This window comes from Peromyscus eremicus, chromosome 23, assembly GCF_949786415.1.
Source record: "Peromyscus eremicus chromosome 23, PerEre_H2_v1, whole genome shotgun sequence".
Taxonomy (NCBI): domain Eukaryota; kingdom Metazoa; phylum Chordata; class Mammalia; order Rodentia; family Cricetidae; genus Peromyscus; species Peromyscus eremicus.
The window spans coordinates 19,430,963-19,445,778 of NC_081438.1; the positions used below are offsets into that span (position 1 = coordinate 19,430,963).

At 44.7% G+C, this 14,816-nt stretch overlaps 1 protein-coding gene across 1 annotated transcript; it reads left to right on the forward strand.

Annotated features, from left to right (window-relative positions):
• The first annotated feature begins 6,671 nt into the window (after nt 1–6,671).
• On the forward strand, nt 6,672–10,088 carry Znf713 (zinc finger protein 713). Its single transcript, XM_059249777.1, has 4 exons — nt 6,672–6,675; nt 6,772–6,864; nt 8,915–9,105; nt 9,612–10,088. Exons 1-4 carry the CDS (start codon nt 6,672–6,674, stop codon nt 10,086–10,088), a joined length of 765 nt encoding a protein of 254 aa, XP_059105760.1.
• Nucleotides 10,089–14,816: the final 4,728 nt, after the last annotated feature.

Genomic DNA, 14,816 nt, shown 5'->3' on the forward strand with positions numbered 1-14,816 from the left:
GAGGCCTGTACATCTCCATCCTAAACATGCCAAGACTCTAAGAGTTCCTGGAAACAGAAATGGGTGCTGCGGTGTCAGTGAATGCCTGCCCTCATCACCTCGAAGTGTCTGATTTCTATAATGCCCCACCCCATGATGGAGCTTGCAAGGACTGCCAAGAACTGAAGTTTCTGGTGCTAGTGCATTGATGGGAGGGGCTGTGTTGGGAAACTCTGGGGACATTATAGCGTAGGAATCAACGGTGTGCTGGTTGTGGTGGGGAAGCAATGTAGATACTCCAACAGGAAAGTGGATGTTCTGGAAAGTGACAGGCATGTAGTCATCTGTATGGAATGGTCACTGAGAGTGGAAGAGGAACACATCACCAGAGTATACCTTTGGAGGTGCAGTTAGCCTTTGTAAAGATAAAGACTACAAATAAGAAGCCGGGTGGTGGTGGTGCACGCCTTTAATCCCAGCGCTCGGGAGACAGAGACAGGCGGATCTCTGTGAGGCCAGCCTGGGATACAGAGTGAGTTCCAGGACAGATGCCAAAGCTACACAGAGAAACCCTGTCTCAAAAAACAAAACAAACAATCAAACAAAAAATAATAATACAAATAAGAGGCTTGAGACGTCTTTTAATGATAGAGCCCTTGCATGGCGTGCGCAAGGCCCCATGTCTGACTTCCACCCGTGTCAAAAAGAAAAGAATTGGACACTATTACTTGTGTAGCTGTAGCTTCTCATGTCTATCATCCCCATGCTTGGAGGTGGAGGTGGGGCTGAGGAAAGAGGATTGTTAGTTGAAGGCTGGCTTGTGTTATGTAGTGAGACTTTGTCTCAAAAAAAATGAAACTAGCCGGATGGTGGTGGTGCACGCCTTTAATTCCAGCACTGGGGAGGCAGAGGCAGTTGGATCTCTGAGTTCCAGGATAGCCTGGTTGATAGAACAAGTTCCAGGACAGTCAGGATTGCAGAGAAATCCTGTCTCAAGAAAACTAAGCAACAAAAAAGGCCCTCAACAGGATTGGAGAGATGGCTCAGTAGTTAAGAGCATTGGCAGCTCTTCCAGAGGTCCTGAGTTCAATTCCCAGCAAAAAGTGGTGGCTCACAACCATCTGTAATGAGATCTGGTGCCCTCTTCTGGTGTTCAGGGACACATGCAGGCAGAACATTGTACACATAATAAATAAATAAATAAATAAATAAATAAATAAATAAATAAATCTTTTTTTTTTAAAGACCCTTAACAATGCTGTCTGTGTCACACTGTCTCAGAAGTTCAAGTCTGTACTTAGAATCACTTGGAGATTTTAACAATTTAAAACACTGTTTCCCAGGCCCAGAGCACACCAAGTAAGTAAAAATCGCTAAAAGCAAAAGCTGAGTGAGCCTTGGTATTCTTTCTAATTTCCCCAAGTGTATAAACAGGCTGAAAACCATTACACTTACCAAATGATACAATATAAACGTTTGTAACACAGTGAAAAATCCTGCAGACAGTTACCCCATGACAGTTACCCCATGGAATGGAAAAGCAAGGATGAAACAGGCATGGATGATATCAGGAGAATCAGATCAGGGTTATCCTTGACTACGCAGTAAGTTTGAAGCCAGCCTGTGCTACATAGGGACCCTGCCTCAAATCGACAGTAACAGAGGTGGAGAGGTGGCTTAGCAGTTAAGAACACTTGTTGCAGAGGAAACTCAAATGGCTGAAAGACATTTAAGGAATTGCTCAACATCCCTAATCATCAGGGAAATGCAAATCAAAACAACTCTGAGATACCACCTTACGCCTGTCAGAATGGCTAAGATCAAAAACACTGAAGACACCTTATGCTGGAGAGGATGTGGAGCTAGGGGAACTCTCCTCCACTGCTGGTGGGAATGCAAGCTTGTACAACCACTTTGGAAATCAATATGGCGATTTCTTAGAAAATTGGGAATCCATCTCCCCCAAGATCCAGCTATACCACTCTTGGGCATATACCCAAGGAATGCTCAACCACACCACAAGAGCACTTGTTCAGCTATGTTCATATCAGCATTGTTTGTAATAGCCAGAACATGGAAACAACCTAGATGCCCTTCAACTGAAGAATGGATAAACAAAATGTGGTACATATACACAATGGAATACTACTCAGCAGAGAAAAACAATGACATCATGAGGTTTGCAGACAAATGGATGAATCTAGAAAAAATCATCCTGAGTGAGGTATCCCAGACTCAGAAAGACAAACATGGTATGTACTCACTCATAACAGGATACTAGATGTGGAACAAGGATGACTGGACTGCTACTCACATCACCAGGCAGGCTACCTGGAAAACAGGACCCCAAGAAAGACACAGGGATCGCCCAATGACAGAGAAATGGAATGAGATCTACATGAACAGCCTGGACATGAGTGGGGGTAGTGAAGGGCGAGGGTCGAGGGAAAGAGAGCTTGGGTGAGTGGGAGATCCCAGCTGGATCAACAACAGAGAGGGAGAACAAGGAATAGGAGACCATGGTAAATGAAGACCACATGAGAATAGGAAGAAACAAAGTGCTAGAGAGGCCCACAGAAATCCACAAAGATACCCCCACAACAGACTGCTGGCAATGGTCGAGAGACAGTCCGAACTGACCTACTCTGGTGATGGGATGGCCAAACACCCTAATTGTCGTGCTAGAAACCTCATCCAACTACTGAGGGATCTGGATGCAGAGATCCATGACTAGGCCCCAGGTGGATCTCTGGGAGTCCAATTAACGAGAATGAGGAGGGTTTATATGAGCGAGAATTGTTGAGACCAAGGTCGGATAAAGCACAGAGACAAATAGCCAAACAAACGGAAACACATGAAATATGAACCAATGGCTGAGGGGTCACCAACTGGATCAGGCCCTCTGAGTGGGTGAGACAGTTGATTGGCCTGATCTGTTTGGGAGGCATCCAGGCAGTGGCACCGGGTCCGGTGCTCATTGCATGAGTTGGCTGTTTGAAACCTGGGGCCTATGCAGGGTCCCTTGGCTCGGCCTGGGAGGAGGGGACTGGACCTACCTGGACTGAGTCCACCAGGTTGATCTCAGTCTGTGGGGAAGGCTTTGCCCTGGAGGAGATTGGAATGGGGGGCGGGCTGGGGGGAAGGTGGGGGGGGAGGGGGGAGAACAAGGGAATCTGTGGCTGATATGTAGAACTGAAGTGTATTGCAAAATAAAAATTAAAAAAAAAAAAAAAAAAAAAAAAAAGAACACTTGTTGCTCTTGCAGAGGACCTGGGTTTGGTTCCCAGCATCCACATGGCAGTTCACAATGATCTACAGCTACAAGTTTCAGTGGATGTAAGGTCACCAGGCACATATACAGTGCACATCCATACAGGCAGGAAAAACACTCATATACATAAAATAAAATAAGTAATTTTTAAAGAAAAAAAACAGTAAAAAAAACCTGTTGTTACAATTGTCTGTCTTTTAAGGTTGTATCTTTGAGGGCTTCTCTGTATATTGTCTGCTGTAGCAAGATGTTCCAAGGTTTAAATTCAGCTTTGATGTCATATATTAACAATGGGTTTCCTTTCTCTTTCTCCCCATTATACTCTCCCAGAATGCTTTACTTGCCCAGGAGATGAAGGAGAAAGAAATGAATGATGGATTCCAGATCAGAGGGTGCCAGGTAAATTCAGTTTCCTCTCTTCTAAAATGCTTTTATTGTAGGGAGAATTGCTCAGCTATTAAGAGTGATAAGTCTTTGCACCCTGAAGGCCTCGCCGCCGACTCAGCAATCCAAATTAAACCAAATCAGACCAAATTGGAAAAGTCCAGGTTTAATGGGTACAGTGTTCTGGGTGATTCCCGGAGACAAGGAAGAACCACGTGTCTGTTTTCTGGGATGCAGCTTATATACCCTGTGGGAGTGGTCTTGAACCTCTCTGGGGGAGGAGCTGTGTTTGGCGGCCTTTGAAGGGGCGGGTTTGGGAAAAGAAATAGGGGAGGGAAGTTGAGGTGGCTCTTCTACCAGAACAGTTAGACTCTTTGAGTATAGGGATGCCAGGGTGCCAGGGGCTGAGGTAGGGCTCCCACCCAAACAATGAGCACTTGTTCTTACAGAAGACCGAGGTTCAATTCCTAGCACCTACATGCCAGCTAAGTCTGTAACTCTAGTCCCCAAAGATCCAATGCCATCTTCTGGCCTCCGTAGGCACTGCACACACATGGCACACAGATATATCTGCAGGCAAAACACCCATACACAGGAAGCAGAATCTATTGTAAAGCTGGGAAAGAATGCTTGCCTAGCATACAAGGTCCTGGGTTCAATTCCCAGTGTCGGGGGGAAAATATCTATTATATAATGACTGGGATGATGTCTCAGTCAGTAAACTGCCTGCCTTACAAGCGTGAGGACTGAGTTTGATCCCCAGAACCCAGGTTTAAAAAAAAACAAAACTCCAGGCATTAGGCTGAGAAGGTAGGCCCAATAGATAGACTGCTTGTGTAAGTATAAGGATGAGATCTCCAAGAACCATGTAAAAGCCAGCTGCCATGGTACACATCTGTAATCCCAGTGTTTCTATGGCAAGAAGGGAGGCAGAGGCAGAAGGGCCTCTGAAGCTCACTGGCCAGCTAGCCTGGTGGACACAGCAGCAAACAAAAGAGATCCTGTGAGAACCAACTCATGAAGTTGTTCTGTGCACCATGGCATGTGTATTTCCCTGAGCACACAAACACACAAATATATCTACATATGCATACGTGTGTGTGTGTGTGTGTGTGTGTATATATATAATATATATATATATATATATAGTATACATATACACATACATGCCAGGAATGATGATGGCCCAGTGCTGGAGAGGCACACACAGACAAGAAGATCCCTGGCCAGGCAGTGGCGGTGTATGCCTTTAATTCCAGCACTCAGGAGGCAGAGCCAGGAGGATCTCTGTGAGTTTGAGGTCAGCCTGGGCTACAGAGCGAGTTCCAAGAAAGGTGCAAAGCTACACAGAGAAACCCTGTCTCGAAAAACCAAAAAAAAAAAAAAAAAAAAAAAAAATGATCCCTGGAGCTCACGGCCAGCCAGTCTAGTCTACTAGGAAGTTCCAGGGCTAGTGAGGGACCCTGTCTCAAGAGGAAAAAGTGGGGGCTGGAGAGATGGTTCGGCGGTTATGAGCACTGGCTGCTCTTCCAGAGGACCGGGGTTCAATTCCCAGCACCCACATGGCAGCTGACAGCTGTGTCATTGCAGTTCCAGCAGATCCGACACCCTCCCACAGACATACTTACAGGCAGAACACGGATGGACATAAAATAAAAATATAAATGCCTGAGAAACAATATGAAGTTGTCCTCTGACCTCTATTATGTGACAGACTTCCTGGGGAGACACCCCCCTACACACACACACACACACACACACACACACACACACACACACACACCTATCTAAAGGAAAGCCATGACAGCCCAAAGTAACACCTGTACTAATGTCCACCCTAGTGAACCAATGAGTTTTTATTGGGCTTGCTAATAGGAGTCTAGATGAGGCCTTACTTACAAGGAGTGGGGAGGACCCAAAAGCAGCTGTCACCAGAGAGTCCACCCCAGCATGGGTGACAGCTCACAAAGGCTGCAGTCCTGCATCTCTCTGCACAGCTTGCAGGGAGCTCAACCTTCCAACAACAACTCTCTGCACTTTGAGTGATTAGAGGTGCCCCGCCCCCATGGTTGTTTACTCCTCTTTATAGCGGGGGAGGGCCCTAGAGACTCTTCCAAGTTTCTCCTCTCCTAGTCTCATGATGGTTTGTTTACCTCCTGAGTCTCGGGAGCCTCTCCTTCCCTTCTGGGGGGAAGGTTTCAGTTTGGAGGAAACTGCCATACATCCGTGGCATGCATCATGGGCATGTGTATACCTGAACCCATATGATCATGCACACACACACACACACACACACACACACACACACCAAGGAAAGGAATCTTCCAAAACCTGTTTGAGCCTATTGTTACAATTCTACAATGTAATTAAGTATTGTGTCAGCTGACCAGATGTAAGTGCCCCTAGATATTGTTTCTATGAAAACCAGTCAAGTAATTTGGAATAACTTTAAAAAAATGCCCTTCACTTAAAAAAATGGCTATCAAATTATGTATGAGCATGGGAGGAGGGACCGGGAGGAGAGGCGGGAGGGGAAACTGCAGCTGGGATGTAAAATTAAAAATAATAATAATAATAATAATGAGGCGTGAGCAAGGAGGAGTGTGCTTGGTGTTCCAGGAGTTGCTGACATTCCAGGATGTGGCTGTGAACTTCACCAGAGAGGAATGGGCACAGCTGACCCTGCCTCAGAAGAATCTCTATGGAAACGTGATGCTGGAGAACTATAAAAATCTGGTCGAACTGGATAAGCTTGGAGTTGTTGGAAAAGCAGTGCCCATTCAAATGAGTGCATTGCCTTCGGTCGTAGGAGGCGTGAAAACCTTTGTGAATACAGTTTAGGCCATACAGAAGAATGCTGGCCAGTTTTGGAGGCGGACATTTGTCTGCTGTTCTTTTCTCGGGGTGCGGGGTGGGGCTCTGACTTCGTTGAGATTGGATTTTTTTTTCTTTCCCAAGACAAGGTCTCACTATATATCCCAGCCGAGCCTCAAACTCATGGCAACCCTCGTGCCTCAGCCTCCGGAGCGCTGGGATAATGGGTATGAACGAGCCAGCGTGCCTGATTTGGAAGTGGTCCCGGAAAAGACTTTTATTGCCTGTTAACATGTAAGACCTGCATTTTCCCCCACAACCAGGGCACCAGCTTTATAAGCCAGAAGTGATCACTCATTTGGAACAAGAGGTGCGGCGGACACCGGGAAGCCGCAGCCAGCTGGATGCTTTTCCAGGTGAGAAGCAGGGCCAAGTGGAAGAAACGGCTCCTTTTCAAGTATTCGGTAGAGTGCCGTTTTTATGGAATGGAAAGAATATTTAAAACATTCACCTTTCCACTCACATTGTATCTTTTATACAAAGTAGAAGTGGCTGTCTTGTTTTTTTTTCTTCCCCCCGATTGAATAGGAAATATACATTTATTATGAAAAATGATAACCTGGATGTGTAAGTTTGAACTTCTGTAAACACTGTTACAGATCGCCCCCTAGCGTTTTCTCTGTATTTTTTTTATATATCCTTTTAGTATTCTTCCCCCACAACCTCCATCTTATATTATGTGTACGGCCTGCATCTGTCTGTGCACCAAGTACATGCAGTGCCGGAGGAAATCAGAAGAGAGCATCAGATCCCCTGGGACTGTAGTTACATAATGTTGTGTGAGCCACTATGGGGGAGCTTGGAATTGAACAGCCAGTGCTCACAACCCTGGAGCCATCTCTCCCGCCCTTCCTTACAGTATTCTTTCAATCGTTTCTTTTCATATCAAAATTTCTCTATTTTACTTTCTTTTCATTTTTCTTTTCCCTCTCATTATCTAAGTCTTTATATTTAGAGTTATAGCCCGGAGCCTCGTTCCTGAGCTCCTTGGCTTCCCTCAGGGATTCCTGCCCTTCCTGCGCTGCTCATGTTACTAGAGTCTTACTAATGTCCTTTCCCACAAAGCCAGTGGCTGACGTCAGTCGTGTGCTGTTGGGCTAGATGATGTACACTTGAGATCTTTGTATCAAACAACCAAAGCAAAAAAAAAAAAAAAATCATCTTAGCTGGGTGGTGATGGTGCACGCCTTTAATCCTATGACTCAAGAGGTAGAGGCAGGTGGATCTCTGAGTTCCAGGCCAGCCTGGTCTACAAAGTGAGTTTCAGGACAGCCAGGGTTGCACAGAGATATCCTGAAACCTCACTCCCCTGCAAAAAAATATTATTTTATTCTGGGGCTAGAGAGATGGTTTAGCAATTGCTCTTAGAGAAGACCCAGATTCTGTTCCTATCATCCTTATGATGGTTCACAACCCTCTGTAACTCTAGTCCCAAGGGACCAGATGTCTTCATTTGATGTCCGTGAGCACCAGGCATGCCACATGGTGCACATACATACATGCAGAGAAACACTCATCCACATGTAATAAATAAATTTTAAAAAGGGAATCAGAGGCAGCAAGAAGGATCCGTGGGTAAAAGTGATCACCGTGAAACCTGAAAATCCACTTAGTAGAAGGCGAGAATAACTTTTTTTTTTTTTTTTTTTTTTTGGTTTTTCAAGACAGGGTTTCTCTGTGTAGCTTTGGAGCCTGTCCTGGATCTCACTCTGTAGACCAGGCTGGCCTCGAACTCACAGAGATCCACCTGCCTCTGCCTCCCCAGTGCTGGGATTACAGGCGTGCGCCACCACCGCCCAGCGAGAATAACTCCTGATCTCCACACATGTGCAGTGGCCTGTGCCCCAATTATATTTTAAAAAAAAGTCAAGGGGCTGGAGAGATAGCTCAGCAGTTATGTGCTGCTCTTCCAAAGGTCCTGAGTTCAGTTCCCAGCAACCACATGGTGGCTCACAACCATCTGTAATGAGATCTCGTGCCCTTTTCTGGCCGGCAGGCACACATACAGGCAGAACACTATATACACAATAATGAATAAATCTTTTTTTTTTCTTTTTGGTTTTTCAAGACAGGGTTTCTCTGTGTAGTTTTGGAGCCTGTCCTGGATCTCGCTCTGTAGACCAGGCTGGCCTCGAACTCACAGAGATCCACCTGCCTCTGCCTCCTGAGTGCTGGGATTAAAGGCGTGCACCACTGCTGCCCGTCCATACCTTTGTTTTAAATGTCCCCATGTTCACTGATTCCTGCCTCCTTTCATAGTCTTCCTACTGTCCTATGTGCCCATTTTAAAATGTTCATTATATTATCGCCAGGCTTCTCTGGTAATTCTGTATGTCAAGTTTCCTTTTTAAAACATAATGTTGGAAAGGGTTTAAAAAGGATTTGTACATTCTGAATTTCTTTTAGACGGGGTGGACAGACCAGAAGTGAAAAAGACAACTCTCAAGCAGAACACGTCGGATGAAAACCAGCTCCGTGAGGTCATAATGGACAGACTAACAGGGGGCACCTTCTGGTACTCCATCTTAGGAGGACTCTGGGATTTTGATTATCAGTTAGAATCGAACCACGAAAAGCAGCAGCAGCACTTGGAACAAGTATCCTTCACCCACCAAAAAATTACACAGAGAAGCATGGGGTGTAAGAAGTTTGAGGAAAACTGTAATCTGAATTCTAACCTTATTATGCTTCAGAGAATCCCTCCGGTTAAAAAGCCTCTCTACGGGCTAGAGAGATGGCTCAGTGGTTAAGAGTATGGGCTGCTCTTGCAGAGGACCTGGGTTCAAGTCCCAGCACCTGCAAGGTGGCTCATATTCCCAGGGGACTCAGTGTTCTCTTCTGGCCTCCCCCAGGATTGCATGCATGTGATGCACATGCAGGGAAAAAGCCTCTCTACTATGACACACAAGGAAATAGCAACAAACAGCACTCGGATTTGATTTATTATTGAGGAAATGACATAAGAGAGAATGCCTATGAATATGATGAGTGTGGGGAAATCTTCCGTCAGCATGCTTCTCTTACTAATTGCATTCTTCTCAGAGAGAAATGCAGTGAATATGGAAAAACCTTCAACCAAACTTCAACTCATAACCAAACTCAGATAGCCATTACGGGAGAAAAACCCTATAAGTGTGACGAATGCGGGAGAAGATTCAGCCAGAGGATACACCTCATTCAACATCAGAGGATCCATACAGGGGAAAAACCTTTCATTTGTAGCGAATGTGGGAAAACCTTCCGTCCACATTCATCCTTTACCCAGCACCTGAGAATCCACACGGGGGAGAAGCCCTACAAATGTAGTCAGTGTGGCAAAGCTTTTAGCCGCATCACATCGCTCACTGAGCATCACAGACTTCACGGCGGAGAGAGACCTTATGAATGCCGCGTCTGTGCAAAAGCCTTCAGCCAGCGAACGCATCTTAATCGGCACGAAAGGACACACACGGGAGAGAAGCCCTATAAGTGTAATGAATGTGGGAAAGCCTTCAGCCAGAGTGCTCACCTTAACCAGCACAGGAGAATCCACAGTCGTGAGAAGTTATGTGACTATAAATGTGAAAAAGCCTCCAACTGAAGTGTCGTCCCCCCCCCCCCGCCCCCCCTCTCATAGCACATAACTCATGTTGGGACAAGGGCGGGGGGAGTGAACTCACAGATGTGGAAAAATTTTCAATTCTTTCTTTCCATTTACTATCAAATTATTCATGGGGGGAAAGAAAGCTAACCAGTGAGCTTTTACTGCAGAGAAATCAAATTTGTAACTGAAGTTAGTACACTAAAACATTCCCAGGAGATCTTATAAATAGTGAACGTTATTAATTTTATCAACAAAAATATATTGGGCCATATTCTGAATCTAATGTAAAACCTAAATTAGGGGAGTGTGGTGACATGCCTTCAATTCTAGCATGACAAGTTTGCTGTTATTATTGTTGTTGTTTTCTTTGTGATCCTAGCACTTGGTGTGGCAGAAAGTATTAGGAATTCAAGGTTATCCTCCACTATGGATGGAGTTCAAGGCCAATATGGGCTTCTTGAGACCCTATTTTTAAAAATGAAATGGGAAAAAAAAACACAAAAATCTAATAATCTAATAAATCTAAAAAAATCTAATGACCTACAATAGCCTGTAATTACTAACCTGTAGATTTATTCTATAATACTATTTAATTATATGAATATTGATTAAACAAGGCAATGTTGGCCGGGCGGTGGTGGCGCACGCCTTTAATCCCAGCACTCGGGAGGCAGAGCCAGGCGGATCTCTGTGAGTTCGAGGCCAGCCTGGGCTACCAAGTGAGTTCCAGGAAAGGCACAAAGCTACACAGAGAAACCCTGTCTCGAAAAACAAAAAAACAAAAAAACAAAAAAAAACAAGGCAATGTTGTAATATAACCAGTTACATAAAATAGAATAAACAGAAAGAGTAATATTTCTCAAACTTTAGTCATTTTGTGCTTTATTTACAGTTTTTTTCTATAGTTAGTCTTAATACTTTTTTAAAGGACATAGGATTTTTTAGCCTGGCCTAATAAATATTATCTATGGAACTTAATAGTTTGCTGTACTAATTAAAATTTGTTCTGCTTTCTTGCAAAATAAAAATATGTTTTAAGCTGGGCATGGTGGCACATGTCTTTAATTCTAGCACTGAGGATACAGAGGCAGGTAGATCTCTGTGAGTTCGAGGCCAGCCTGGTCTACAGAACAAGTTCCAGGATAGCCAGGACTATACAGAAAAACCCTATCTTGGAAAAAGAAAGAAACTAACAACAAACAAACATTTTAAGTGCTAGAGAGATGGCTCAGCAGTTAAGAGCACTGATTGCTCTTCCAGAAGACCCAGGTTCAATACCCAGCACCCACATGGCAGCTCACAACTGTCTGTATCTCCACTTCCAGGGCTTCTGACACCCTCACACAGACAGACATGTAGGCAAAACACCAATGCACATAAAATACAAATAAATTATATAAAAGAACACATTTTAAAATTTACAATAACCATCAGGGCATGGTAGCTCCTGCCTGTAAGCCAGACACTCCAGAGGTGGAGACAGTAAGATCCCTGTGAGTGTGAGGGCAGCTTAGGATACATAGTTAATCCTTGCCTCAGAAACACAAACACACATGCACACAAGCACCCTACCTGCAAAACTGCTCGTATGTTCAAAGGCTCCCCATCATATAGAGGACAAGAAATGCCATCTCAGAGAGACCAGTCCCTACATAGCTTTGGTTCTGACCAAGTGCCTGATTCTTGTTCACCATTTTACATTCCATTGCCCCTCTACACAATCTCCTTCCTGCTTCAGATATCCTCGCCACATCCCATGTCCCTCCATAGGGTCCTCCAGTTCCTCCTACTTTCTTCTATGTTTTGACACAAAAAGAAATCCTAGTGTGCCTTGACGACTAACTAAGCTAGCATTGATGTTTTCCTAGTAACCTTGAATCTAAGCCATGGCCTTGAACACTCCCAAGCACCAACAGAAGTGTTAGATTTTTGTCCAAAACCGAAAGAAACTGACTCCCAATGTGAGCCCAAATTCCTTATGTGAGCTCCATGCACACACACCCTTAACTGGACAAAACTAAATAGAACACCCCCCTCTTCTCATACCATTTGCACTGATAAGGTGGAAGTTCTCATAAGAACTTTGTACTAATTTGCCCCGGAATTTAATGTTTCTTTCTTTGGAGTCCCAACCAGAGCTATTTCAGGTTGGTTTGGGACACCTCCTGTGGGAACCACCTTACCACCTGTTCTAAGGTTTCTATGGCTATTAAGAGACACCATGACTGTAGGCGGAAAGGGCCAGCCAAAGAAACACTCCCTGAAACCAAAGCCAAAAAAAACACACACTTTGGTCCTGGAACCAGAGCCAGTGGAAGAAACACACCCTGGTCCTGAAACTAGAGCCAAAAGGCTAAAAATGGCTCGTGAAAGAAACGTACTCTGGCCCTGAAACCAGAGCCAAATCTGCCCCTAACCAACTGAGCACCAAACCAACCAATCAATCCCCAAGCAGGAAAGCCAGCTAATCCCTAAGCAGAAAACCAACCAATCCATGAGCATGAAATCTAGCCAATCTGAGCCTGTCCGATTGACAATTGTCCAATTGAAATCTGACCAATTCCCACCCTGAAAATCTCCACCTTGGAAAAACTCCTTCTCTAGGAAGCCCTATATAAGCTCTGTGCCTGTTCAGTTCACTGCTGCCTCTTTCCACGCTGGATGAGGCAGCCACTCTCCTGGATTCTTCCCTCCCAGTAAATCTCTTGAATGATACTTGGGTGAGACCTTCTTTCCCTGGAGCAGAGATGGAGCCTGGGCTGAATAAAGCAGAGTGGAGCAGAACTGTAACACTTTTCCCTGGGGAAACCTTCCCCTAGGCGAGCTGAGTTGTTACACTCCGGGGCACCTGGACAGAACTGTAACTACTTCATTGGGGAAACCCTCTCCGGCCAGGGCAGAGTTGTTACATTGGGGAAAACCTTTCCCTGGAGCAAGGCTGTAAGCTGCTAACCTTATAGTGACTTTGCGGTATTCCTTGGCTCACGACTGCTAGAATACTTTTCCATTAGACTGTGGCCCTTTTGTGGGTGAGGCTCCCCTTTTATTTGTCTTTACTGCTACAATACCTAGCACAGATTCTGGGAGTATGTGTTCCATAAATGTTTGCTAAGAAATAAATGGGTTGGACGGATTGATGCCTTGTTTTACTGTTGTTACTGTAATACTGGGGATTGTTTCCAGACCATGGTGCATGCTAGAAAAGCCCTCGGCCATTTAGCCACACACTTCCAGCCCTATGTTGTGGATGAGTTTTTGTTTTTCAAGTCTTCCAACACCAGGTGTAAAGATAGCTCAGTAGTCAAGATTGTCCCTACCTGACCCTCAAATAGGCTTTTCCAATAGGCTGTTCCTCTTCACAATTTGCCTAATATATCCCTAGTCTTCTCTTTGAGAAAGCTTTATCGGGAAATCTGCAAGAAATCATCTGACTCCTTTAGGAGTAGCACAAAAGGCATATTCTCACACCTGACTCCCTTTCATTTTCCAGATCTATTTATTTATTTATTTATTTATTTATTTATTTGTTTATGAAAAAGTCTGGCAGCCTAGGCTGGTTTCAAACTCACCATATAGCCAAGGGTGATCTTGAACTCCTGATCCTCCTGGCTTCGCTTCCTGAGTGCTGAGATTGTATGCAACAGCACACGATGTTTATATAGTGCTGGGATCCAAGGCAGGGCTTTGAGCAGAATAGGTAAATATTTTATCAATCAAACTGCATCCTTAGCCCTGTGCATGTATATATGTTTGTGTGTATCTGAGGCCAAATGTCACTATGTAGCCCAGACTGACCTCAAATTCACTGCAGTCCTTATCAGCCTTTGAATGCTAAGATTACAGCCATGTGCCACCATGCCCACCTTTTAATATTAACTTGAAAATCTTGACATGCATATTATACTTATTTAAGGGATACAGTGTGACATTGCAGAACACGCATACAGTTATATCAGGGTAATTGCATACCCATCCATTTACCACATCTTTGCCTTAAAAACATTCAAAATCCCCTGTATCTGCTACTTTGATCTACACAAATGTTACACTGTGCAACAGAACATTAGAAATTATTTTGGGCCAGGCAGTGGTGGTGCATGCCTTTAATTTCAACACTTGGGATGCAGAGGCAGGCGAATCCCTTGGATTCAAGGCCAGGCTGGTCTACAGAGCGAGTTCCAGGACAGCCAGGGCTATACAGAGAAACCCTGTCTCAAAAAGAAGAAGGAGGAGGAGGAGGAGGAGGAGGAGGAGGAGGAGGAGGAGGAGGAGGAAGAGAAGAAGAAAAGAAGAAGAAACTATTGTAGATAACGCCTATAATTCCAATACTGGAAAGGCAGAGGCTAGCCAGGTGTGCAGTGTGAGACTTTAAAAAAAAGAAGAAGAAGAAGATGAAGAAGAAGAAGAAGAAGAAGAAGAAGAAGAAGAAGAAGAAGAAGAAGAAGAATTGTTTCTATGTCTGACGAATGCAAGGTCCTTTCATTTGACGACATGTCCAATCGATTCCTAGGAAATCAGAAGAGCAGCAAACAAAATGGATTAAGAAAAGGCAGGAACCTCTTGCGCACCCGTCGCAATGCCTGTAGGGACAGTATAAGCAAAACACTCCTAACGCGGAAGACTTCCGCCCAAGATGCTGATTCAAATAGACTGGGCGGGGTCTCTCACCCTTAGCCCCGCCCAAGGCTCATAGGACTGGCGCCGTGTGAAAGGGGCGGGGCGGGG